This window comes from Apteryx mantelli, chromosome 1 (genome assembly GCF_036417845.1).
Source record: "Apteryx mantelli isolate bAptMan1 chromosome 1, bAptMan1.hap1, whole genome shotgun sequence".
Lineage (NCBI taxonomy): Eukaryota > Metazoa > Chordata > Aves > Apterygiformes > Apterygidae > Apteryx > Apteryx mantelli.
The window spans coordinates 161,946,416-161,971,290 of record NC_089978.1 but is presented as its reverse complement, the minus strand read 5'-3'; the positions used below and the strand labels follow the sequence as shown (position 1 = coordinate 161,971,290).

The 24,875-nt window shown below is 44.0% G+C and overlaps 1 protein-coding gene across 13 annotated transcripts in view; it reads right to left on the bottom strand.

Moving 5' to 3' along the window:
• ABTB3 (ankyrin repeat and BTB domain containing 3) overlaps positions 1 to 24,875 on the bottom strand; it is a 194,100-nt gene that overhangs the window by 43,197 nt on the left and 126,028 nt on the right. For 12 of the 13 annotated variants that reach the window (XM_067308845.1, XM_067308852.1, XM_067308876.1 and 9 more), the window contains exon 4: positions 11,786 to 11,938. The exons of the other annotated variant lie outside the window; for it this stretch is intronic. In XM_067308845.1, the coding sequence (XP_067164946.1) occupies positions 11,786 to 11,938 (153 nt within the window). The remainder of the gene's footprint in view (positions 1 to 11,785; positions 11,939 to 24,875) is intronic. 13 annotated transcript variants of the gene reach the window in all.

Below are 24,875 nucleotides of genomic sequence, written 5' to 3'. Positions count from 1 at the left end.
GAATGGAAAATGCTGCAGAAAAGAAAATGTAGCAATACCTTAAGAAACCAGAGAGATGAATAAGTTAAGGAAAGGAGATTTAACACATACAGATACAAAGCAGTGAAGAGAGATCAAAAATGATCAGGAACACGGCATCACTTGCAACACTGGAGAAAAAGAACTGGGAAAATGGTACAGCAGACAGAAGGAACATTCTGCATATTTCAGAATGAAAACCAAAAATTAAAAAACCTCAAAGCCATCAAAAACAACCTTTAGCCAACACGGCACTGCATTTACTCCCAAGTCCTCTTTCATACCACTAACTGTATAATGCTGATTCCAACAGGATCATTCTAGTGAGCACGAGCAGGCAGGCTCTGCTCCGTTTTTCACTATGTAAGTGGCTGCTGCACTATCATGGCTATGGGTACAATATAGAATCATAAACATAAAAGGATGCAAGATAAATGGAAGAAGGGAGCAGGCACCCAGGGCTGCTGCACTCCAATTTTTTAACTTTGTACTGCAACAAGTATATCGATGAGTTATGAAGAGGTGGGAAAAGAATGGGAAGAAGCTTGAAAAATAAGGTTGAGAAGGAGCAGTTAAGTGATCTAAATATACAGGATCACTTTTTAGAGTTGTGAAACTGTGCATGCAAAGAAAGGGAAGTCAGCGTAAGTGCTGCTGAAAAGAGCAATGCAAACAGAACTGGAAATCTCCCCAACTGCACAGTCAGTTCACAACCCTTTTGCCAAAAAGTTTTTGTGATCTTTCCAATTGCACAGGATGCTGACACTGGCTCGACAGTGGGACGTCCCCTCCAAGGCCATGCCAGTTTGTTGCCAGATCCTGCTGGCTGCCAGCTCTCACACAGTCTGTCCTTCCCGTAAGTCCTCATCCTGAAAAAAAGGTGCTTTTTCATGAAAGCACCCACCTCAATAACTTATCTTTCCCCTGCCTCCTATCCCTTCCCTTCCCTCTGCTCCCAGCTAGGCTGTGAAACTCAAGGGAGCCCCATAATCGCAGTAATTCCCAGGAACATCTGGCATTCAGAAGAAAATTCCACAGATATTCAGCTTAATGAAATCCTTGTTTATGTCTGGGGATGGGTGGATGTCTCAGACCACTGCTAATTTAAGCAAATCCAAACCAAACAAAATTAGGTATGATCTAAGGAGAGTTTCTACTCCAGCACTACTGACATGAAGAGCATGGAAGGCTGACGGGAGGAGCAGAAGGTCCTCAGTGGCCAGCGCTCTCCTCTGCTCCTCCCTTGAGACAATCTCAGGAATGTCAGGACATCGCCCCTCTGGATGTTAGCTGGGCCAGATAAACTCTGAGGTCCCTAGAGGGCAAAGTGAAGAGGTGACTTAATGATAAAGGTACTGATAGCACCTTTTGAGGGGGATCTACTCTCTCACAAGACTGAGTCTCCAGTTATGTACTGCCATGGTTTGCCTTCCACAAGTTTCTGTATTTAGCAACCTATGGGCTGCCCAGGCTCCTTGGGACCACTACCACCACTATACACATGCTCAGATCCCCATAACTTAGAGACATGATTATGCTTGAATTAACATGCACTGATCATAGACTTTGTGTTCAACAGCAAATCCACCCCTCTAATTCAGGCATTCAATCACACACCCTATACACTCATTAACTGATCCTTCCCCACCTTGAATCAAGCAAACAATTGCCTTTATAGCTGAAAGAAAAATTAGGAACAGATGAAACATTCTGTATTTTATTTTTGTAGCAAAAACCTGTGACCACATTTTTTAACGTACAAAGCAGTATGATTTATTCCAAACCTTCTTTCAATTCCGCACAGATATTGCTTCTACAGCAGTTAGCTTCAAAATCATTATAGTGTTGCCACTGCACATAATTAACATTACTGTGGCTTTATATGGGGAATGCCATGGTAACATTAATTATTTGCAAACGGTTACTGTCAAATTCATTATGGTGACCATGACATTCTTTCATACTCTGAAATACTCAAACTTCTGAGAGGAGTCAAAGATAATCTTCTTCATTTATAAAGGGTCTTAATAGCAGAGCAAATCATTTTTATCTTTTGCCAAACTCATCTTATGAAAACATAACGCAGCACTTCTACAGAAGCAGTTTAAATGAAAGTTTTTTTCATTTTCACTCGGACTGGGTAGGATAGGGTTTGTGCATCTCTTTAAGAAGTTACTCGTGGACTGAATACATTTGGGAAAATGGATGATTCTAAGGCAAAGTGTTTCCATTTTAACTGGTAGACACAGCAGTTCTCTTATTGCATAGATTTTTAATTATTTGTTCTTTTGGAGGGGATTATTGTTATAGTCAGTAGTGGACAATTTAAAAAATGCAATGCTCTGTAAATGTAAAAAAAGAAAAAAAGAGAGAGAGAGAGTGAGTATCCTAATTATGTTCTAAGCTATACATGCCAGTATATAGCTGGCATGTTAATAGTTAATTTAAAAGAAAGAGAATGCAGACTATTATGAGTAGAAGGACAAACAGTTCTCTCAGCTGAAATGAACAGATCCTCCTCATGGTATCCAAGCACCAAAAACTTAGTTGCTCAACTGGGACCTGATCATCAGCCCTTTCAATTAAAAGAATGATAATCTATTAATTAAGCTGATCTTTTTAGCTCTGTGGAATTTATTCACTATGTCTCTGTCCTAAATATGAATGAGGTCTCAAGTCAGAAATTATAGTTCAGCTGGTTGTAACGTTGGAAGGAGCCATATTTTAGCCAGCAAAATACATTTGCAATGTTTAAGTTCTTGAGGTCAAGGATTGAAGTTTTGATCTGGGTATGCAGAGCCCATGGAATAAAAGGGTCCCATTCCTTGTCTGGGGCTCTTCAGTGAGACCACAGACATAAACAGCAGTATCAGGAGTAGCAGACAATTTGATTTAAATTTCTTGGAACTCTTTCCAGTGTGGTGCTTTAAAAGGAAATATGATGCTGATATTAATACCGCATGTAAATACTACATAGTGGCAATTATTCGCATTTTCAGTTTTGGAGAAAGAGAAACTTAAGTGCATACATTGATCAAAGTAATGAAGAGGACTATTTCTTTAACACAAACATAAAAATCTCTGTTCACTTTAATCAGGAGCCAAATTAGACAAGAAAATAAAAATACTCTAGATATTTATTAACTGGCCTCTTATTTCTGTCAAAGAGACACTGAGAATAAATTGGTTACAGATACTGGAAAATACATTAGAAACGTGATGTAACTATCAAGTCTGTATTTCAAAATGGTTTTAATATTCTAGTCCATGTGTATAGACCAGGAACCACTTTCAAAATTGGATCTGACTTCAGATTTTAAAAAAAGGCCAACAATATGAGAGAAAAAATTGCGTACAGGCTCATCTCTCATATAAATAGATAGCAAAAGTCTTCACTAATCAGCGGAAGACAGTATGTTATCTGTATCCTGATTATCATACTCAGGAACATATATAGAGATGGAGTGTATGAAACACTGATGAACTTGCTCTCAATGGAAAAAAACCAGAAGGGCTGTATCCTAAAGCCTGTAAAAATACAAGAATGCTCCGGCCCTGCAACTGAAGTAGAACATAAGGAGAAGGTCCTCATCTTCAATAATTTTTTATTACTGTTGTCTTCAAACAGCAGGTTGCCAAAACAGGTTGAGATTCACCTCAGGAAACCTGTGCACTACCTTTTAAGTATTAAAATCTCCTTCATCCTCTGGTACCATCTGCCCCAAGGGACTGTTTGATTTTGTCAAGTAGCTTGTTTGCAACCGCTCGCTGCTTTGGCATTTTTGTGTCTAATTACCGCAATAGCCATGGCCGGTGTTAAAGGATTAGTGAATATCTGCAGGAAGAACAAGGACATTCAAGGAGCTAGGCACACACCAACTGTCCCTACTTAACAGCGGCTGGATCTAATTAAATAGAAGAATTTCTTAGCAATTTTTGACTCTCTCTCTCTCTCCAGAACCTCAGCCCCTTTCCCAGTGCATTTTAAGAGAGAGTAAACAGCAGTGGCAATATTTTTCTGCCTTCAGATCTCTATTTATTAAAGTCTATTTATATTTTTGTGCTGTAGCACAAGCACAAGATTTCCATAAATAAAACATTCAATGCAACTCTTCTTCTTTCGCTTTCAAGTGAGAACTGTATATATGTGGTATAGTATTAAGACGACATAGCAAATGGTGTAGCCTGCTCTGGAGGAACAAAACAGCACACCTTGCCTTTACGCTGCTGTAGTCTTCCCTTTCCACAACCTTAAGAAAACTCTCTACAGTGAGCCAAGGATGTTCTCACGTTAAATAAGCTTCACTCTTGAGATTGATAATCCTATTTTCCTAGAGCGCCTTCATTAAGAGGGATGGTCCCAGACAGCAAAAGCAGTCTCAGGATCCCTGGGCCAAGGATACTTTGAAATTGGATCAGATTTTCAATCAAGGACAGATTTTCAAAGGCATTTAGACACTGAACTTGCCCAGAGAGCTTTCTGGATCAGAGCTGTAAATGCAACTTGGAGCCCTGGGTAAGGCTGCGACGGGGCAGCCACTGCTGGAGCACACGGGACTGGAGAGTTGTTAATCCTGGTCCCCTGCTACTACAAGGCTTGGACCTAACTACATTTTCAGCTTAAACTTACTTGTGACCAGTTAACATCCCCATATTTTTGTGCCCACACTGCTCTTTAAATAAAGTATATCTTTCCCTCCTTGGTGTTTACTCCTGATGTATTTATAGAGAACAGACACGTGGTTCCTCAGCAGTCACTTTGCTCAGCTAAATGAGGCCCATTCTCCTAGTTGTCCTCTGTAAAAAAAAAATCTTGTCAATCCTCACATCATCCATTTCTCTGTATGTGGTCCAATGTGAATATTTTCTTGACCTGGACATGGTATTTTCTCTTCCACATCACCTCCTACCAGTTCCACATACAGAGGCACCAATATTTTCCTACTTTGACTGGGAATACCTCTCCTGATGCATCCTCAAATTTGCTTTTTCATGGCTAAGGAAAAAGCCACTTGGGTGGTTCACAACTACTCTGTGATGAAATACTGCACTCTGGTCTTTACCACTTTGCTCCTTTTCAATAATCAGCTCCTGATACAGGATATATATTATAGTACATATTACATACACACTACAATATATATTTTTGCAATTAATCCCCATGCTCTTGTCCTTACATTGTGGACAAATGAGTTTCATTCCATTTCTACTGTTCCAGTCCTCAAGGTCATTCAGTTTTTCCTGGATGATTTCCCAAACTTGCTCTGTTCAGACAATGCCTCTCAACTTCGTGGCATCAGCAAATTTTAATTTCATGAGCACAATGCTGGTATTTGTGCCAAAGCCTTTCCTGAAAATTAAAAAAGATCAGTTCTAAGACGGAGAGTTGAAGAACTCCCCTTGTAACCTCATTCCAGTCAACAGAGCCCTTGTCATCTCTCTTTGAGCAAGCTCCTACTCACTTTCCAATACTTTTACTAATCCCCATCTTCTCCATCTTAACTAATAACTCCCTGCATGGACTGCATCAAATAGTTTACTGAAGTCCAAATAGATGAAATCTACTGAATTTCCTTGGGGTAGAAAATCAGTTATGTTATCAAAAAGCTATTAGGTTAGTCTGGCAAGATCTATCTTTAGAAAATCCGTGTCACATTTTATCCCATTTTCCCTCACCAACATGCCTTTAATTAGTCTTTGCTACAAAAACCATTCTAAGGCCTGGTGTATTATTGATGTTATACTAACAGCCTGGAATTTTCCTTCGATCACTTTTTGTCCTTTTCAAATATGGGCACTGTCATTATTAACTTTTAGAGTTATGGTGATAGTCTGGACTTTGGTAAAAATATTTCCCTCTGACCTTCTGATTTCATTAGCCAGTTCTTCCTCATCTCTGGGACAGAGGTTATCTGGTCACCCCAATTTGAGTGCATTAAGCTGCATAAATTTGCTCTCCTTTTGGTTATGTTTTTCCATTTTCATAACCCTGTTGCTGTTATTTCTTTTACCTTCCCCCCTAGGACTTTCTTCCTGAAAACAGAAGCAAAATACTCATTCAAGTTCTTGGGCAATGGTACCTGGTGGGGCTGATGCCCATTACTCACAGGTGCCTTCTGATGGCCAGGACTTGTGTTTACCAGTTTCACTGCTGTAGTCCATTAAGAGAGGAGAAAAACATCTTTTTTCATGGTCACGAGCACAGATGGGACCCAGACTCACAGCTGGTCGGAGAGGGCAAGAGATATTATGTGAGCCCAGCATCCTCTGGGAATCCAGATATAACTAAGAAATGCTGGCTGTGTGTATGAGCGAGCAATTAAAGGGGATCAAGTTATCACAGCTTAAGCACACACCACCCATCAGCTGAAAGGCAGCAGCAAACCCTGGGCACGCTCTCAGCCCACCCAAAGCATAAAGAGGAACGTGTCAGGCCCATGACCCTGAGGAAATCTCTTGGGATGCTTCAAGCTGACGTGTCACCCTTTGCAAATGGGGTGGGTCATTATCCCTCAGCAGATGAGTGATAACTTGTTAAGCCACAGAAGCTCAAGGGCACTTGCTGGCACTTCCAGGCCCTACCTCACTGATCTGCGATCCCCGTCAGCTGGAAGCCCGGCCGTGCTCGCCAACTCCTTGAAACTTTCCATCTGTGCACAGGCACAATTCTTGTCCTGCTTTTGCCAGCTCTGCATCGCACGTATGCTGTGCTCAGCCAGAAGTTGGGATGACTGACAGTGATGCTATCACCTGCAAGTAAATTTGACTAAACGTAAGGGGGAGCTCTTACTACACCAGCTGAGACAGCGTGCGCACTGCTGCGCGATTCCCCTTGAGTGGATAGTCCCCTGACTACCAGGGACTGCAAATAAGAGAATGAGATGTCTCTTACCAGCACCCTGTTGATACCAGAGCTGAAGAGGTCTCCTGCAGGCTGCACATAAATATGAAACAGGGCAAGAAGAAAACAGACCCCTGTGGAATTTCACCCACAAGGAGTCTGATGGCAAAAATGCCATTTCCCATCACTACCCTTTGGTTACGACTGCCAAAAGATGACATCAGACCTCTCTAAAGAATTTGCCTGGACTCCTCCTGCCGACACCTGCCTCCAGTGAAACAGCTGTGGTTGTGGCCTGTGATGGACAGTAATGAATGCCACAGGGAGCAATCTCACTTTTATAATGTACAAGAAAAGGCACTAGCTTTTTCATCTACTGATAAGAAGAAATCATTCATCAAGGCTATTAAACTCTGCTTCTCTTCCAAATCCCAGCCTGGAACTTTTCAGCCTTCAAATGAACTGGGCAAGTGACAGGTATGAAGGAGCATTAGAGGAGAGCCACCCACTACTGCAGCTGTAGACAAATGTCTATCCTTATGGGGAACATTTCTGAAGGATCTCAATGCTCTGGGGCCACATTCTGCATTTCTCTTCATTCAGATGACAGGAAGGGTCCCTTGGACATGACATGGGTTTGCTCAGTAGCCCCGCAGGGCGTTTCTTCCCCAGGCAAGCTGGGGACATTTGGGGTTCAGCAGTCAGTTCTGCACTCTCAAACAGGTCAAGTAGAGATTTCCTGAAATACCTTTTCCCCTGTCACTGGAACTACCAAGAGGAAAGACACTGCCCACTTGATTCACTTCAATAAACTGCAGAGCTGTTGTCTGTGGGGAGGAGGCTCATTGCTAGACCCAAGCTTTGCAAACAGCTATCTGTGGAGTACCTTCCTACCACCTCCTACGGAGAACAACACCATGATGAACTGAAATCTCCCACCAGCCACAAAGATTTGGGAAAAGCAGCTTTCCCCAGAAAGGCCAGAACAGAGACAAAGTTGAATATAGGAAGTTTGAAGTGATGCTGGGGGTAGAAAAAAACATTTCAAATAACACATAGGAATTGTACTTTCTAGAGGGTAACTGCTCTCAAGTCTTCAAGACTCCCCGAAATTGGACATTTTTTTGGCTTTTTCCTGCTTCTGGATCTCAAAATAAACTATCTTCCCTCCCTTCCACCCCACCAGCCCCAGAACATACCCTTTTTAAACCTCTGACTAGCCAGAAAATAGCACTTTTTCCAGTCAAGCGCATAAGTGACCATGTAACAGTCACCTGCATGACATTACCACTCTTCTCTTGGGGCAGTTTGTTGCACCATCCTTAGATCCTCCTGGATTGCCATGATATACCACGAGCAGAAATGAAGCCATTGACCCTGACAGAAAGTATGGCAGCCTTTGTGCTAATGATACAGGGTGCTCCTCCCTTGCTCTGTTTCTCTGCGTTCAGCCTGCAGCCCACAAATGCAATGTAGCCATCCATCAGCAATTCCCCCCAGCACATGCCTAACACACTGTTTTTTCCTAACAAACTTCCTACGGAAAGGAGGCATAGAAAAGACATGCAAAGAACTTCTTGTGTTGAGGCTCAACAAGTGGAGAGGCACATGTGCTTGGACTCCCCTTGCAGATGCGATGAAGAGGAGTAGCCAAAACCAGACACCTGTTTGCAGTCACCCAGACCCAGGGCCAACAGAGAAGTGACAATACCTTATTGCAGCAGATGAGCAGGTCCAACAGAGTTGTTTCCCCTGCACCCTTCTTTGACAACAAATTACCTCCATCTCCTGAGGCCTTCATTAACGAAAGGTCTAGCATCCGCCTTCACCAGACTTGTGCCAGCAGAGTTTCTTTGCACTGAATTTTCTGCTGACTACGTCGAGTTGCTTCAAGTGGCACACGATACCCATGATAAAGATGAGACCTCATTTAAGTCTGTGCTCCCACTTGACCAAGAATACTTTGGATGCATGCAAACTTCAGTTTCACCTAGCTGTTGTACAGCCAACAGTCAATTTGTCTGCAAAACCCACCTCCTTGCAAGAAGTAGAGACAACTGTCCTATTTAAAGCTGCCACTCCTGGGGGAAGCTAAACGTTTATATCCCTGTCTATCTCCCATGGCTCTGGAAAGGGAAGTAACTTTCTGGCATGTCTGCTGCTATAAAACTAAAAGAGATTAGGAAGGAGACAGGGAGCTCCTGATTCTAGCTTCCTTCAGCTCTCTCGCCAGAGCAAGAGCAGTTGCTCTTTTAGGAGATGAAAACATTGCAAGAAATAAAGGAGATGGATTGAAAAAAAAAAAAAGATCAGAAGAGGGGAGAAAGAGTGGAAAAATTGGAATGAAAGACAGGAAGAAGGCAGAGATGATTTACAGAGCCACATATCAGGAACCTCACTGCCGGAGTATGTGATTGAGCTGGGAAGTGTCACACGAATCTGCTGGGAGACCTCCACGCTCTAGGTTCAGATAAGAAACTGAACATTTGTTTTTTATCTGCACTGATCCTGAACTCCAAAGCCTTTGAGATTCTGCCAAATCTCTCTTGTGCTCTCTCTCTCTTTTCATTGCATATTCTTCCAGTGTGGAAGCTGATTTTGCTTTATGCTTTTGCAATGACGAGTTATGAATCAACACTGTGGAATGATGCAATATCACAGCACAGGACGTGGAAAATGGGATGTAACACATGATGAATTTTTTGGTTCAAGCTCTTATATTTTAGGGACTAAAGATTGTTAAGAAAAGCCTAGAAATTGAACTGGTTTCAAGGTTCCACTTATTAAGACGTTTCTATAAAGGTCATGAAAATGTATCAAACTAACTGCATTTAAAATCCTCCAGCTGTCATCTGTCACAGAGCTTATTTGAAAAGCCATTCCCTGGAAAGCTGTTGTGCTTTTCCCCCCACAGTGTTTGCATTTATGGAATTGGTGCTTGCTGAGGGCTTGATACTTAGAAACACTTCAAAGGCTGGCACTTGGGTTGGTGGCAATGGGAAGTGCTAAGGGTCTGTACTGAAAACAAATAAAAAATTACAAGCTGTAAGATTTCAAATTAATGTCCTGATGCTTCACCTTATTCTTCAGAAAAAGCTCAGTTTTTCCTTTGATCTCAGAATTACAGCCGCATAGGACCTGATTCTCAGCCACTCAAAGAACCTTTTACCCTATGCTGGCCGTACCCACAGATCCTAAAATAAACACAAATTACATGAACACTCATTTACAGACTTCTGCCAGAACAGTAGAGTGAGATTTTCATTTTGGGACATCAGTCAGGTGCCTACAGTCACACAAGGGTATACTGCAAAGTCTGGTCTGTGTAAAATCCAGAACTTGGTTCAGAAAAGATTTCTCTTTTCACCCCCACTCGACTAATTCTGGGCTGTATTCTTCAGTCTCATTCTTGCCTGCAAGAGTGGAATAACAGCTATCACTTATTTTCTTTATGAAATGAATTCTTGATCACAGCTTTAAACCAAGTGCTGATTTGTTCTTCAAAATTAATAAATATTCCTGGAGCATAATACAACTCACCCCTACTTAAAATGATTTGGAAACTTCTGTAAAATTCTCTAAATAAGTGATGGTGTTTTCCATATACGTGTTGACAAAATATAACTTTAAAAATGGTATATTGGGTTTTTTTTCATCCATAAATATTTAATTGTTTTAACTTCATTTTTAAGACCAAGGATGTAGGGAAGAAACACTACTGGCTTATCTGCAATCCTACCAAAATACTAAAAGAGGTTTTTAATTGTTCCTTTTCAAAACTAAGTACTTGGTCTTCAAAAAGTGCATAGTACCTATAAGTCCTGACATTTCAGTAGGGATGCAGAACATTGCACTTTTGGAAATGAGGGCCAAGATGTTCACACTGAAGGGAAACAATTACAGTCAATATTTGAAATATGGAACTCTCAAGATTTAGCTTTTGAAATTCAACACATTTTTTCAATTAAAAATTCACTGTCAGCTCTAAAAATCTTTATGCAGGTCTCAAAATAAAGTATTATACTATTTGGTGAAAGAGCATGTCAAGGCCAGAGACAACAAAACACAGCTGCTCTGAGGCTGGTTGTCACAGCTAATCATGTAGATAATTCCTCTGCTTTCCGTGTTGCAGGCAAGAACGTACCTATTGCTGTAGGAGAGTCAGACTGCTGAAAAATAGGTTGTTATGCACAAATCTGTTAAGTAATATTAGTGAATAATCCCTACTTTGACAAATTCATAATGCCTTTTCAGATGAAGATATAAAACATATTCTTGACTCCAGAACAGCCCTAGAAAATGCTTTTATACATGTACATAATAATAAGGCAAAACAGACACTAAAAAACGTATTCTGGCAATAAATACTTTAGGACTTCATCAGAAAACCAAAAGGTCACATCTCATATACGAGAAAGTCAAATTATCTACGCTGACATTTACAACTAATTTGAACTGACACTAGCATGAAAAATATAATTTTACTGCAAGAGGTAGTCTTACCTATAAGTTTAAATGTGCCCTTTAACCATTACTGCTGAAAACAAAGCACTGAAAAATATCTGCAGCCCTGCCAATTACATCTCAGGATTTTATAACAGAGCAATGTGAAGCAGACAATTAGCAGAAGATTTCAGCCCCTCGTTACCAAGCCGAACCTAATGGCAAAAGAAAAAAGCAGCTCTGCCGAGCAGATTAAGGGCTCGATCCTGCTGTGAGATATTCAGGCACCCATTACCATGCAACCGGCTTATCCACGGATGTGAGCAAATACCAGAGCCGATTTTGCAACACCCACAGCGATGAGTCCGAGCATCCCTGTGCCTCCGAGGAAATAACAGAGCCCTCTGCCTGCCTGCTAAATTCCTGCCACTTGGGAAGAGAGGCAGCTTTTGCACAAAGCATACGATCTTTTGGGGGACTTACTTTAACTGTCGAGGTTCACAGTCAACTCCGGGCAGCAGGAGCCTCGCCGCCTGCCGCACGTCATCGCTGTCCACGGAGAAGCTGCGGCGGTGCCCCGCGTGCGCCACGGCGACCCGTATCCACTCCATCAGGGGAGGCAGCACGATGAACGGCCTGGGGGGGCACACACACACATCAACGCTACCGTATGCTAGCAGCAACATTGCAGGTATAGAGGCAGGGGTGGCGTGGGGGGTGTTTGTGCATGTATACATGTCTACAGAGGAGTGCACAGCAAGAAAATACACACAGAGAAAAGGAAAGCAGGGAAACACAAGCATGGGGGAGCAAAACCGGCTCAGCATGTTTCAGGCAGGTCCAAACCAAGATGTCCTGCCCCGTCTCTGCAGCGGGTTTGTTAAACAGGGAGATTTCGTCTATGGGGCGCCTGCAAGCCCAGTGCATCCTCCCTCTACCCCCAGCTTTGCACGGCATACCCTGATATGGGAGCGGGACGGTGTCCTGCTCTGGTTGGCACATCCGTGGCCGTGCATGCTCCCTTGCAGGAGGGAAGGGATCGTCCCCCCGCCCTCGGGCTGCAGGTGATGGGGAGGTGGCACGCAAGGAAGGTCCCACCACCTCCTGATGATATAAGGTGAGACTCATCCTCAGTGGTGACAGCGGGGACCCTTCCAGGTGATCCCACTGTATTTTGGAGGCATCTTGAGCAGCTTCAGAAATCAGACTACTTTGTTTCACTTTTAACTCTACTGCCATTTGTATTAAATTGCTACACCTTAGGGTACCAGCTGTTCTGCCACTTGATCAAAAACAACAAAAAAATGCCTCCCACCCCCCCAGAATACGTGTTGGCACTCTGGGTCACAACCCCCACTTGAGCAAAGCTTGGTCACTAGCAGAGTTACAGTCCTTCACTCCAGAAGACCTGGACAGCCCAGGGGCCTAGTGGGAGCTGCCCAGGCCTTATGTCCCCTTATGTCCCCAGGCCGTTCATCGTGCTGCATGTCCCCATCCACACTGAAATTTATTTAGGGATCAAGAGAGAAATGCCAAACCTTGAATAGCAGCCATAGCTCTATGTTCTAATTTAGGGTTTAAAAAAAATTTAAAAAATCTGCTGCTGAACATCTTGGAAGGTCACTGTCTGTTAGATTCAGGGGAACCAAAATGGACAAAATTCCTAGAGCAATGTAGGCTGCAGCAAATGCCTTCCTATCCCTGGCAGGTCCAAAATGTCCAAATTGGGTGTCTGCTCCGATGGTGTCCTCCATGGCTGTATATAGGAGCAAAAAGTCTGTGTGGGGCAGGGATAAGGAAGGGTAACAGAAATCCCTATTTATTATCATAAAAAATAACCTATCTGGTCCAAGAGATATTTGAAAACTATGCTCAAAGTCCTAAGCTGTATGTAGACACAAGGAGGCTGTTTCATCCGTGAAGTGGATACCATGGCTGGGGGATGTTAACAGAGAACTGTTTTAACATTAAAAAAAGGGATTAAGCTTATAAATGAACATTATCTTCAAGTAATATCTGTACTTAACCTGCTCATACTTTGTTTTTCTGAACTTTTTCCTTTTTGTCTCCTTTCCTATTTTGCTCCTTTTCCCCTCCTCTTCAACTCTATGCTCCATTTATTAGCTCACAGGATATCTTCCTAATAGTGAAAATGTTCCTACTAGTACAGCAACTTCCCCTACTGTTGCCCCCTTCCTTTCTCCTGCTCCTTTTCATTCAATATCCCTTTTGCTTACTTACCTTTCCCTCTCTGCTCTCTTTTCACAGAGGAAAGAAAAAATCTGAACAAGGTAGCCAATAGGCAAATACTTTACATTTTAAATATATAACTTTACCCCCAAAGAATCTACCCTGAGAAAAATGATTTAATAGGATGTTGTTTCTGGAATATCCTTTTTCCTATTTATAGTGCTCTTTATGCCATTTATTTCTCTTTTGAAGACTTTCCTTTACATGGCTCTGATATTAATATTCTTAAGTAGGGATGAGGTATTTCAAAAGGGCTGAAGGACGCAGAAGCCCTGAGGCCACTAACTTTCCCTGGGACGTTGGTTCCTAAATCTCCCGGGCACTTAAAACGAATAACCTCCTTTTGAAATATGACATCTTTTGCTGACGTGACACTTTCATTATTATTCTATTCAAATACATTTTCATCACCTCGTGACCAGACTGCATTTGTTTCTAAGGCCTTTTGCTTTCTCCAGGCCTGCCCCTCCAATTTAAGGAGGCTGATAAGAAAGGAATATACTCTCGCACAGCTACCGTGAAAAGCTTTCTCTAAACCAGCTAATCTGTAGTGACAGTGGCGGTGGTGGCAGCGGTCAGAGGAGGGAGATTGTGTGCCTCAGTGGATAAAGTCGCTGGCTGCTTTAACGGAGGACTGCAAAGACCTCAGGCCGTATTATACGGGGGCTGACCGGCGAGAGCAGAAAGGGGCCAGGATTTGGCCATAAGCCTCTCCATCCGAGCAGGTCGGCAGTGCCTGGTAGCGGAGCAAGCAAACCTGGCCCTGGGGAGCTGGGGGTTAAGTGCACCTGGTGCAAAGAAAACGGAAAGGCTCCAAAACTTGTGACATGCTGTTTCACCAGTATATCAGAGTGGGAACAAATCAAGGGACAACAGCCGGGGAAAACTGCTGCGCGCTGCCCCGGGGCGTTAGTAGGCACAGCAGCAACTCTGGGAGAAAAGCACTCGCTGGTACACTGCAGGCTGCCAGCACCAGCTCCGTGGAGCCTGGCTTGCTGCTTGCTCACATGCTGTCCTCACAGGACAAAAAAAAACGTATTTCTCCTCCAGCCATAAATGAAGGTGAAAGAGAGAAAGAGGAATATTTTTGCTTCTGGAACATGACCTTCTTTCTAGGCTATGGCAAGGAGAAACAACTATTCTTTGCTTTCCTTAGAGCGGAGCAGATTCTCTTTAGTAGTGTTAAATAGCTGGGAACAACTGATTGGTGGGAGTTGTTTTCATCACTTACCGAACAAACAGCAGAAAAGGAACTGCAAATCACACCTGAAGTGTAAAAATGCATATAATTACACATAAAACTTGGTGTGATGAAAACAGTTAATAGGAAGCTAAATTCTAGGCTACAGTTTGGATGGGAGAACACAGTCTGGATCAGAGAAATGAAGATACGCGTCTATAGAGCCCTCCTATAAAAACTGCTGGATGAGAAGAAAAGCAGAGGGCCATGGCTGAACAGGGGATCCAGAGGTTTGCTCTTTCTGCTCCTCTCTTGCGCACATCAAACTTGCCCAGTAGAAAATCTGGCCCACTGCAGTAAGGAGCAGATAAAGTATTTACAGGCATTGTAATCACTGCACTATAAAATTTCATTTTTTCTTTCCCGGTCTTGCAAACTTTAACACAGAAATAGAAATGAACATGGCTATTTGGTATAATAAATGCAGAAGGGGAACAGAATCAGCATTCTGCGGAAGCAGCAGATTTTCTTTAAAGGCTAGTTTCACTCTGTATGTGATGGCATGGAATTCACTCAGAATATATTACATTCTTTTTTCAGAGGCAAAAAACCCAAGGCAGCATATCTGCGCATGTCAGGGAATTTGTATTTTGAGAAGAGAACCAAATATGGTTGAGTGCAATAGGTAAAAAATACCCCTCACAAGTCTATGTACCATGTGAATGGTTTTTTAATGCTATTTGTGGGCCAAGGAAGGGGAACACAAAGTTACAGGGAGGTTGCAGCCACAAGATAAAATGGCATCAGCAAGATACATTTTACTTTCCAAATGACACCGTGAGAAAACAGATTAGGCAAATACATCACATCATTAGCATACAAAACTGATAGATCTCCGCTATTCAAAGGCAGATAACAACCAGGAGAGTTTCATTACTTTTGTATCACCGAGCAGGCACGTAGCAGATAAGTCACCTCGGTATACTTTTTGGAAGTGTACACCTTAATTAAATTAATCTATGAAAGATATGAATATATGCTGGGCTGGACTCTGACCGATCAGATGTGGAAAGCCAGGACTCAACTGCCACGGCAGCATCTTATCAGGTTGCAGGTCCGTGTGCACTCTGGATAGCACAGGGCAGACCTTCTCCTCCAGCCCCTGTTTATACCTGCACTTAACCACAAATATATGCTCCAGTCCTCTTTAATTCACTGTGGTTAAGTTAAGCATGAGCTGAAGTACTGTCCCAGAAAAGGAGGGATTTCATCAGAGGCTCAGATATTTTCTTGAGCCATAGTCTAAGGGAAAAAATACCCTGATCCGGATGCAGAGAGACTTTTCGACATACAGGTCCCATGTGAGAGAGCGAGGAGGAGGGGGAGGCAGGGGGAGGCGAAAAAAGGGAGCTGCCACGGGGCAGGCGCTGCTGGGCACGGTCTCCATCCCCTGGCGAGGTGACAGCCCGGGAAGGCAGACCCCAGCCCTCTGCCGCCTGGCCGAGGTGGCTCAGGGACGGCAACGCCCTCCAGCCTGGTCCTCTGAGCGCGGGCCTTCAACAGGTCCCTACTCACAAAATGAAAAGGGAATTATCACAGAGCTTTCCTCGCCACACCTGCAGATTTCTCTTTTTAAACTGGTGGCGGCGATCGAGGCGGTGATCCAAGGTTCCTCCCGCAACTGGACTGAAACTCGCTCCCTCCACATCACGTCTCTTCCCGCTCCCTGCCGCAGCCCGGCACTCCCTGCTTCTCCTTCAGCTATTTTGGAAGGGCTCAGGGACCTGCAAGCTCCTTGGCTTTGCAGACATCTACAGGGAACAACCGCTTGGCAACCCCCAGCCAGGGACAACTGCTCAGCTTCCTTTCCCGTCCCGGATCTCACACATCTCTCTCCACATCGCCCTTAGATGTGGCAGCTCCCCCTTGGCACCCACCCACGCCTCTCTCCCCGACATGCTCCCTGCGGCAGCGGTGGCGGCGGGGCCACTGCTCCTGCTCCACGAACTTCCTTCGTTATTGCCAGGGCCGATGTCTCCCAGGCTGTGCCGCAGTCAGATGGAGCGCTTCAATTACAAAAACGGCTCATCGGGAAAACAAATGTTATTGGGGGTCCTAAATGTAATGTATAACCCCATTCTGACAATGCCACCTTAACTATATGAAGGATTACAGAAGACCCGTGTTCCTCCCAAGATGCAAACAGCCCGGGAGACGCAGCTACCTTACCAAGTGGCTCTCATGATGCACATCATTTCCCTTCCGTGCTTCCTGGCATATGGAGATGCTAAAAGTCCCATCTTACATATGTAATAGCTCAGGCTCTATTATTACTGTTACCAGGGGCAGTATACCCACATATAAATATGAGAAATCAATGGATAAAAAAGAACAAGAAAGGTTCACTCTAAAATGTAATCTGCTATTTCATTATTTTTATGTGGGTCTGTGATAAGTTTGATGAAGTTGCTTTTTGGACACAGCCAGTTGTGGCAGCTGAGCTATAAAACGATCAGGCTGGGGCTCCTATGAATCCCAGATGTGAATAATTTGCAGCCCTGCTTTTTTCCTGTCCCTACCACATTTCCAGGGTACTGAGTCTCTGCTGCCCATCAAACACGACTTTATGGTCCACCTGCCACACAACCCTTCAAGAGCAGGCCTGACACACATGCCTACCCTCTTTTTTTTCCCCTTGACTTCCCCAGCAGCCTAAGCAAACTCTTTGCAGAGTTTCCTTTTGCTCTCCAGATGGGGAAAGCAAACACAAACCCCTCAACCTTGACACTGGATATGCGTGAGGCACCTCTTGCCCTGCACTGCACGCTGTCCCCCGCACACCCCATCGCACTCCGGCACAGGCACAACAGCCCCAGGGCGCTCCTCTTGCTTTGGGACCCCTGATGCCAGACCCGGAGGGAAAACCACGTGGGGACAGGGACAAGGCGCCTCTCACAGCGGGCTACAGGCTGCGAGCAGCCCTGCCACCACCTCATGCTGCAGCCCAGAAGCAGGGGACACCCTGGGATGTAACCACAGCTCCCACTGGTCGCAGGACTCACGCTGAATTCAAAAGCGGAGGGGTTGGAAGGGGGCAGGGCAGGGGGTCCCAAATCCAGGCAGCAATCTGGGAGCAACCACACACCGGACTGCGCATGACAACAGTACATTATATCCCCAGCATTCGTTTACCTTAAGTTAGAGCCTTTCAAGATGTCAAGAGCCTCCATCCTGTACCTAGCTCTTCCTCTCCTGGGTCTCTCCCTCTCTCTTGCAGAAGGTGATCCATGTTTTTGGCTGGACCCCTCTGCCAGGAAAGCATACACCTCTCATCCCAGTTCCTACTGTCCAGGCAAATCCTCCCGAGCTCCCCTTTGGCAGGGGACTCCCTCATCACCTTTGCCAGGTGATCAAAGACCGAAGGGAGGGACTGCTGCTTATCACTTTCTGTGGCATGCAGACTTAAACTGCCTTCCCAATGGCAGCCTCTGCCTTGCTGAAGAGAAGTCCCTTTGAAGGATAATCACTCAGGTTTGGCGATCCTCTGCTGTCAGTGCTATGCCAACTGCAAAACTGTTTTCCCTTACCTTCTGCGCGTTGTAGCTCACAAATCACAGAAAGGCCACCAGCCCCTCATCCACAACGGACTCACAGTGCACTGAAGGTCTGGGAACTCATCAAACACGCACAAGAGATTTCCCCAAATAATCACAGTGCTCAAAGACAAAATTGTAGTTTCAAGTGCATCAGTCTCTCTATTTACAGGGGCACTTCACATTGCTGTTCTTCAAATACCAAGTCCTTGCCCTTCTACAGGCACACACACATTGGATTATATCAATTGCTAGGGAGAGGACTGGCCTGATGGTTTGCATCATGATGGGAACTGAGAAATTCATGAGTATTGATCATATTCAGATGTGAGTTCCCACTGAGGTCTTGGACACTTCTTGCTGTTCCTCCCTCAGCTACACTAGCTGTAAAGTGGACACAGCTGTAGAGACCTGACTTTACTTTAACTTAAAGGACTACTGTTGGGTTTCATTATTGCAATTGATTTGCACGACTTCTGCTTGCAGGATCCTTAATTATTCAGGAGGATGCTGTTGTGCTAGGGGTTTAATTTGTTCACTCACTCCAGCAAAGGAGCGGTGATTGCAAGCCTATGGGATAATGGCAGCCAAAGCACTATGCACAGTTCACTGTTCTTTACAACTGCAACACAGTAAAAGAGTTAGCAGTGCTCCTGAAAAGTGGAAGACTGTAATTATATAAGAAAAAGCCTGCCTAGACAAAGGTAGAGAGATGTTTTAGTCTGCAGATATGAGTCAGCAACTTTAAAATTATCAAGGGATCCTTTCATTCCCATCCTGTCCTTTTTTTTAAAGAAAATCCCAACAGATGAATTGAAAAGCATTCTCAATTCTGACAATTTTCATTTAGAAATTATGATAAAATTATATATACAGTGCCAGTCCATTTTTACTGTTATTGGAGCATAGAAAAGCATGTTTTTCCAATGCTTAGCATACCTTTCATATGGAGTTTTGGGCTGCAAAATGTATATTTTATATTTATACCATAAGCTACTTGTCTTTTGAGAGAACAAATAGTTTTTGATATATGTAGAAGTCTGTCAGCCCCGAACCTGCACAGGGACCCAACAGTGCCGGTTCGTCTATGACGCGAGGCAACAGCACATGAATTCACACAGATATCCCATGCTAGGCAATTCTTCCATAACTCCCGAATCAGCACTAAGGGTGAACCAAGTAGCCAGGCTCTGAAAAAGCCAATTCTGCGTTTTATTCAGCCTGAAAGATCACTTCTTCTCACTATCATACAAGTGTCATCAAACTGAGTAAGAACAGGCCCTGTCTAAGCGGAGGGAGGATGTAGCCTTATGCTTTAATGTATCAAGACTTCAATGCTCCAGTCTACACAAGGGTATCGGCAAGTCAAGTTTTTGAACTCACATTCAGTGTTTGAACGTGCGATCCCTGTTGTCTCTCCGGCACTAAAAACATTAATGGCTGAGACTTGAAACACAATCATGTCAAAGCAATGACTTGTCCAGCAACTACAATGGGGAAATATTTCACAGGCAGTTTGACACCTAATTTGACACAACTCACCGAGATATAAACACATGGAAAGAAGTCAGCGTCACAAGTGCTGACGAGAGTGCAGCTCAGAACGTCCCGGGCAACACACTGTTCCCTTAACACTGCACAGAATTTTCTCTATTTAAAAAATCCTATAGCAATCACATGGACAGCTTAAGTCTAGCCTGATAAATTAGATTTAGTATATAGCCCAGGTCCAGCAAGGATATACTGTCTGACAGCAGAGCTATGAATGCTGCCTAAACCATTTCTTGTAACACGTGCAATCCAGCATGCAGCAGACAGCTGCCAATACTATTTTGAAGGGTTTTTTTTTTAAGTAGGAAGTTTGATACTTAGGATGCAAATCTAGAGGATTTACCTAAGGCTAAATAGGGGATTTCTTTTCAGGGGTTCTCAGAGAAATCAACTGCGATACTAAGTTTGACTTCAGTGAAGGCAGGGTTTCACCAGCTGAGGTTTTCAATTAAACAGTGGTTAAAACAGGCCCTTTATACTAGTTTATGCCATACTGGCAATCAAGCACGGGCAATGTCTTCTTCGAATACACACTGCAGGATGAATAGGTTTCATACTAGGACTTCCACATTCCCGTTTTTCCAAATGAGGTGCAGCACTAGAAGTTTACCTGTTATTACTCATCAGCATTCCTGATTATTCGCTCTACTTTTTGCTGACCTCTCCTCGAGACTGGTCTACCCATGGAGTTTGTACCATGTAACAGTTTAAAGCAGGGACTTATTTCCCTAGTTATCTACTTACCAAAATGGTTATACGGGTTTAATCTGTACTACGGACACAGCTGTATCAGTTACAAAGGTGCTTTGAATGAGTTTAGCTTATTTTATACCAGTGGAACACTCTTGCCATTAAGGGAGTTTCATCACATTAATTTGCCAAGTATACTAATAATTATTCAAAGCACAAAACAAAATTCAGATGATAACCTCAACCCTTCCTATTAATCAGAATTAGCTACAGGCTACAATTCACATGTATGTGTATGCACGGGGGAAGCATACATCTGCATGTGCGTGTAAGGTAGGCAGAAATACAATAAGCAAGAAACGGCCCCTGGGAGTTTATAAGGGATTGCTCTACATTCGGGAAAAAAAGTAGTGAAGGGAAGAGAAAAGGAGGCTGGAAACAGACACATATCTATCAAATCAATTAAGACTTGAGGGGAGAAGACAAGGGCTGCCACAATGTACACAGAGTTAACGCTTGCCCAAGGAGCAGTGGCCGAAGAAATCCTGGAGAAGGAACTTTGTTGCCTCGTGAACAAAATTAATGGCAGCTTTGAAAGGGGCTGAGCTGCTGAGCTGCCGTTTCTCAATGGGCTGCTAATGCGGATGGTGGAGAGTTAGGAAGTAATGAGGACTTTGTCAATACAGCTGTGGATAAAAGTGGGTAAGGAACCACTTAAGGAAAAAAGCATCACACAAATCTGCAACTACAGATTCTGTGCTTTCCGGTGCTTAAGAAATTACTTGTAATAATTTTGGAAGTGTTATAGAGGCTGAGAAGCAAAACATAACCACGGGACAGATCCTTTTATTAAATCAGAAGCAGTAAGAGAGAAAGCAATCTTGGCAACAGCGGTCTCATCTACAATTCCTTCCTCTTTTTTTTTTTTTTTTTTTGAAAAATTCCCAGGACAGCAAAAGAACAAACAGACCTAAATAATCCGCAGCCACCCACAGGCGGAGGCACTGGAGGAGCACGGGTTTCACAGACAGCACCTGGCGCAAGACTACCGTTTCCATCGCGTCCCGGCCAGGGGTATTGGTGAAGGGTAGCCCCACACAAACCAGTCCAAACCCCCCTCCCTGTACCTCCTCTGGCCTGTCCAGCGCCAGCCAAAGTAGCCATCTACGCAGTACCCAGGGCCGTTAGGTAATATATCCCCAGCATGATGGGCTTGTGTTACTACTAACAACCCAAGAGCTGCCAGCTTTATTTACATTTGCCAACCACATGGCCAAAAAACCACAGGGCTTCTTCAAAACTGATTGGATTGAAAGACGTATATGATTTGATGGGGGGTTACATGACTGTCTTCTCGTCAGGGTTTTTCTGGCATTTAGGAAATGGGGAATCTTTTCCAGATTTCCAGAGAAACCCTGGCCGCTTTCTGCTCCCTCCCCTCCCCTCCCTCAATAAAAGCAGCTCCAAAAAAATCAAAAACAGCCCCACAACGTAAGTATTCTTTCCCCCTTTTTATTTCATGTAAAGATAAATACTGTTGTAAATACACTGCATTCTTATTTCCTTACCTCCGTGAAGAGAAAACACAGAGAAATGCTCCCTAGAAACTAAGTGCCAGATTTATTCAAAAGTAAACATCCAATTTTATGCATCCCATAAGACTTTACGGGAGGTGCTGTTCCTTGTGTTAGCAAGTGCTAAGCCAGGCAGGAGCGCTGCCCCGCATGCCGCAAGGATGGTGCTCCAGGTCCTCTCCCACACGCAGCTCCCACAGAGGGACAAGCAGAGCCTCTGCGGCTCCCGAATTGAAGTGGGTTTGGACCCAGCGTCCAGGTGGAGCAGAGACGGGTGGGAACTATGTTAAATTGCGCCGCCAGGAAGAGCTCTCAAGTGGCCACTGAGCTCTGCAAGAGCCCGAGGAGCACCCTGGAGCATCTCTGCAACCCTCTCCACCCCGGCCATGCATGGTCAGAAGAGGAGGGCGCCAAAACAGTAGCCAAATTGTCTTTAACCGAGCCAAGGACAATCCCCATTTCATGCGAAACTCACTACGGCCAGATCCATGCTGTTTCTGGCTTCTCTGCACTAGCAGGGATGCAAAGAGGCCGCAGAAGGGGAAAGTAATCTGGATTTGCTTTTTCCTTTCTGTGCTTTTCCTAACACAAAAGTAACCATAACAGCCGGAGAAGAAGAGAGGGAACGTGGAACTTAGATAAGGCATAAAGCTTGAAAACATTCTGAATACAAAAATGTCATGTTTAACAAGCCCACTCCCTCATAATGCATAAAAACCCATAATGAAAACTGAAAACACCAAAAATAAGTCACGGATCATAAAGTGTGGCTGCATATAAGGAGCAGCATTGATATTCTTTGATGGAAAATATGAAGGAAAGCTTCTCAAAGCATTAAATAGAAGTCAGCTTAACCAAGCTCTCTTCCAAGACAGCACAGGATGGTTATATTCAGCTGGTAAAGCATGCTATAGAACAAAATTCAGTGGAAATATCTGGGCATATGCTTAACCCTGTATCACTTCCACTTGTGTTCTCTAGCACTAAGTACTAAAGCATGTTCGATTAGGCAATAGAAGGAATATCTGTTCCTTCCAGAATTGACCACAAGCTCTTGGCAATAACACTGAGTACTTACTTTGGCCCTTACCACATACCACAGTTGTTAACTGACCTTCCAAAGGAAGACAGTTTGCCAAACAGAATATTCAAAATAAAAGAGGAAGAAAAATTGCATCTGGCTTTATATAATCAGCATTTCAACTGCTCTAACAAAGACAATACACATAAGATTATCTCAGAAAAAGGAAAACCTATTAAAGCAAATACCAGAAGTGAATTTTCTAATACTTCTGCCCTTTTCACTTTCTGCAGAGAAGTCTTTGGAAATTTTAAAAACCAGAGCCTCATTCTGGCTTCTTATATTCCCTCTGGTTCCACTGATATTATTCCCACAGATGAGGACTACAGATCAGGCAAGGCTATTTTCTAATTTCAGTAAAGCTACTATCTTTTTGTGTAATACCAACCATGAACACTTCTGCTCATGAGTTAGGCTTTCCACAGTAACAAGGTCAGCTGAAAAATCATGGGGGAAAAAATGGCAATGAGAAAATTCTGGATTCTTTTAATTTCCCTTCTGTTTTTTTTTTTCACACTTTGGAAACAATAGAGCAAAAACTGAAAAACATGCTCACTTAAGTCACCCAAACTAGCAAAGAATCAGCATGCCATCCAAAGGCAAATGGCAAAATTCCCAGTAACGTCATTAATGCCAAAGTTTCACCTTGTACGCTTTTCTATGAATCAATATAACAATATTTCAATAAAGATATCATATTACAGGCCATTTACAACAACAGATACAATGAGATTCTCAGATGCGGCCTTTGTGATGCAGAGCTCCTCCAGAAACACTAATTGAGCCGCTGCATGTGCGGCTGTCGGGGCACATGCACCAATCGGTTTGGCTCACATTTACCATGTGATGTATACACACATCCATCGGGATGCAAATGCGGGGTTCAGCTTGAAAAAGGAGCTTTCATTTGCACCATCACAATACATATCCGAAAAGTGAACATCCAGCACTTTCCAAACATTGGTGGCTCCTCTCATTTCCTTACCGGTTGCCCCTATTTCAGGGCCGGTGAGAAGTGAAGCAGGGAAACATGACTTGCCTCCGGCCACAAGAAGAGGCAGAGCTGGCTCATGTTACTAGAGAGTTTGCTGGGTTTTTGACAAGAGATGACTTTATTTTCTTGGCCGGAAAGTTGTCCTGGTTCGTTTTTGCGGTGCCTTGACCTAGAACAGCTGTTCCCGGCTGAGTGAGGGCAGGCGGCTGCCCCGTGCCTGGGCAGCGAGGCAGAGGCAGGGAGCCTTTGGCCCTGCCTCCTCCACTCCTGGCGAAGAGGTGGCACCTTCTGACTCTGCGCCCAGCCACACACAGACCGTTTCCTGCCTAGAGACAGCAGACAGGGGTTTATTTTTTCTTTTCTGCGTGCTACTTTGAAGTACCTTGCATATCACTTGGTAACCCCGGAGCTGCTTCCCACAGAGCGTTTTCTCCTGCTTCTCATCTTGAGGAAGACCCTGAGCCCGAATCGAGCCTTGCATTTGCCTGTCCTGCCTTGCTTTATCGTCCAAGGGAGGATTAGAGCAACGGCGTCGGAGCCTGCCGTGCCCTGAACAGCACAGTGCACCTCACCTGCCGGCCAGCAGGCTCGCAGCCCCCCAGTCGCTACTAGGCATGCGTCACACCTGGGCGCTCGGCACAGAGGGAGCCCAATGGGTTT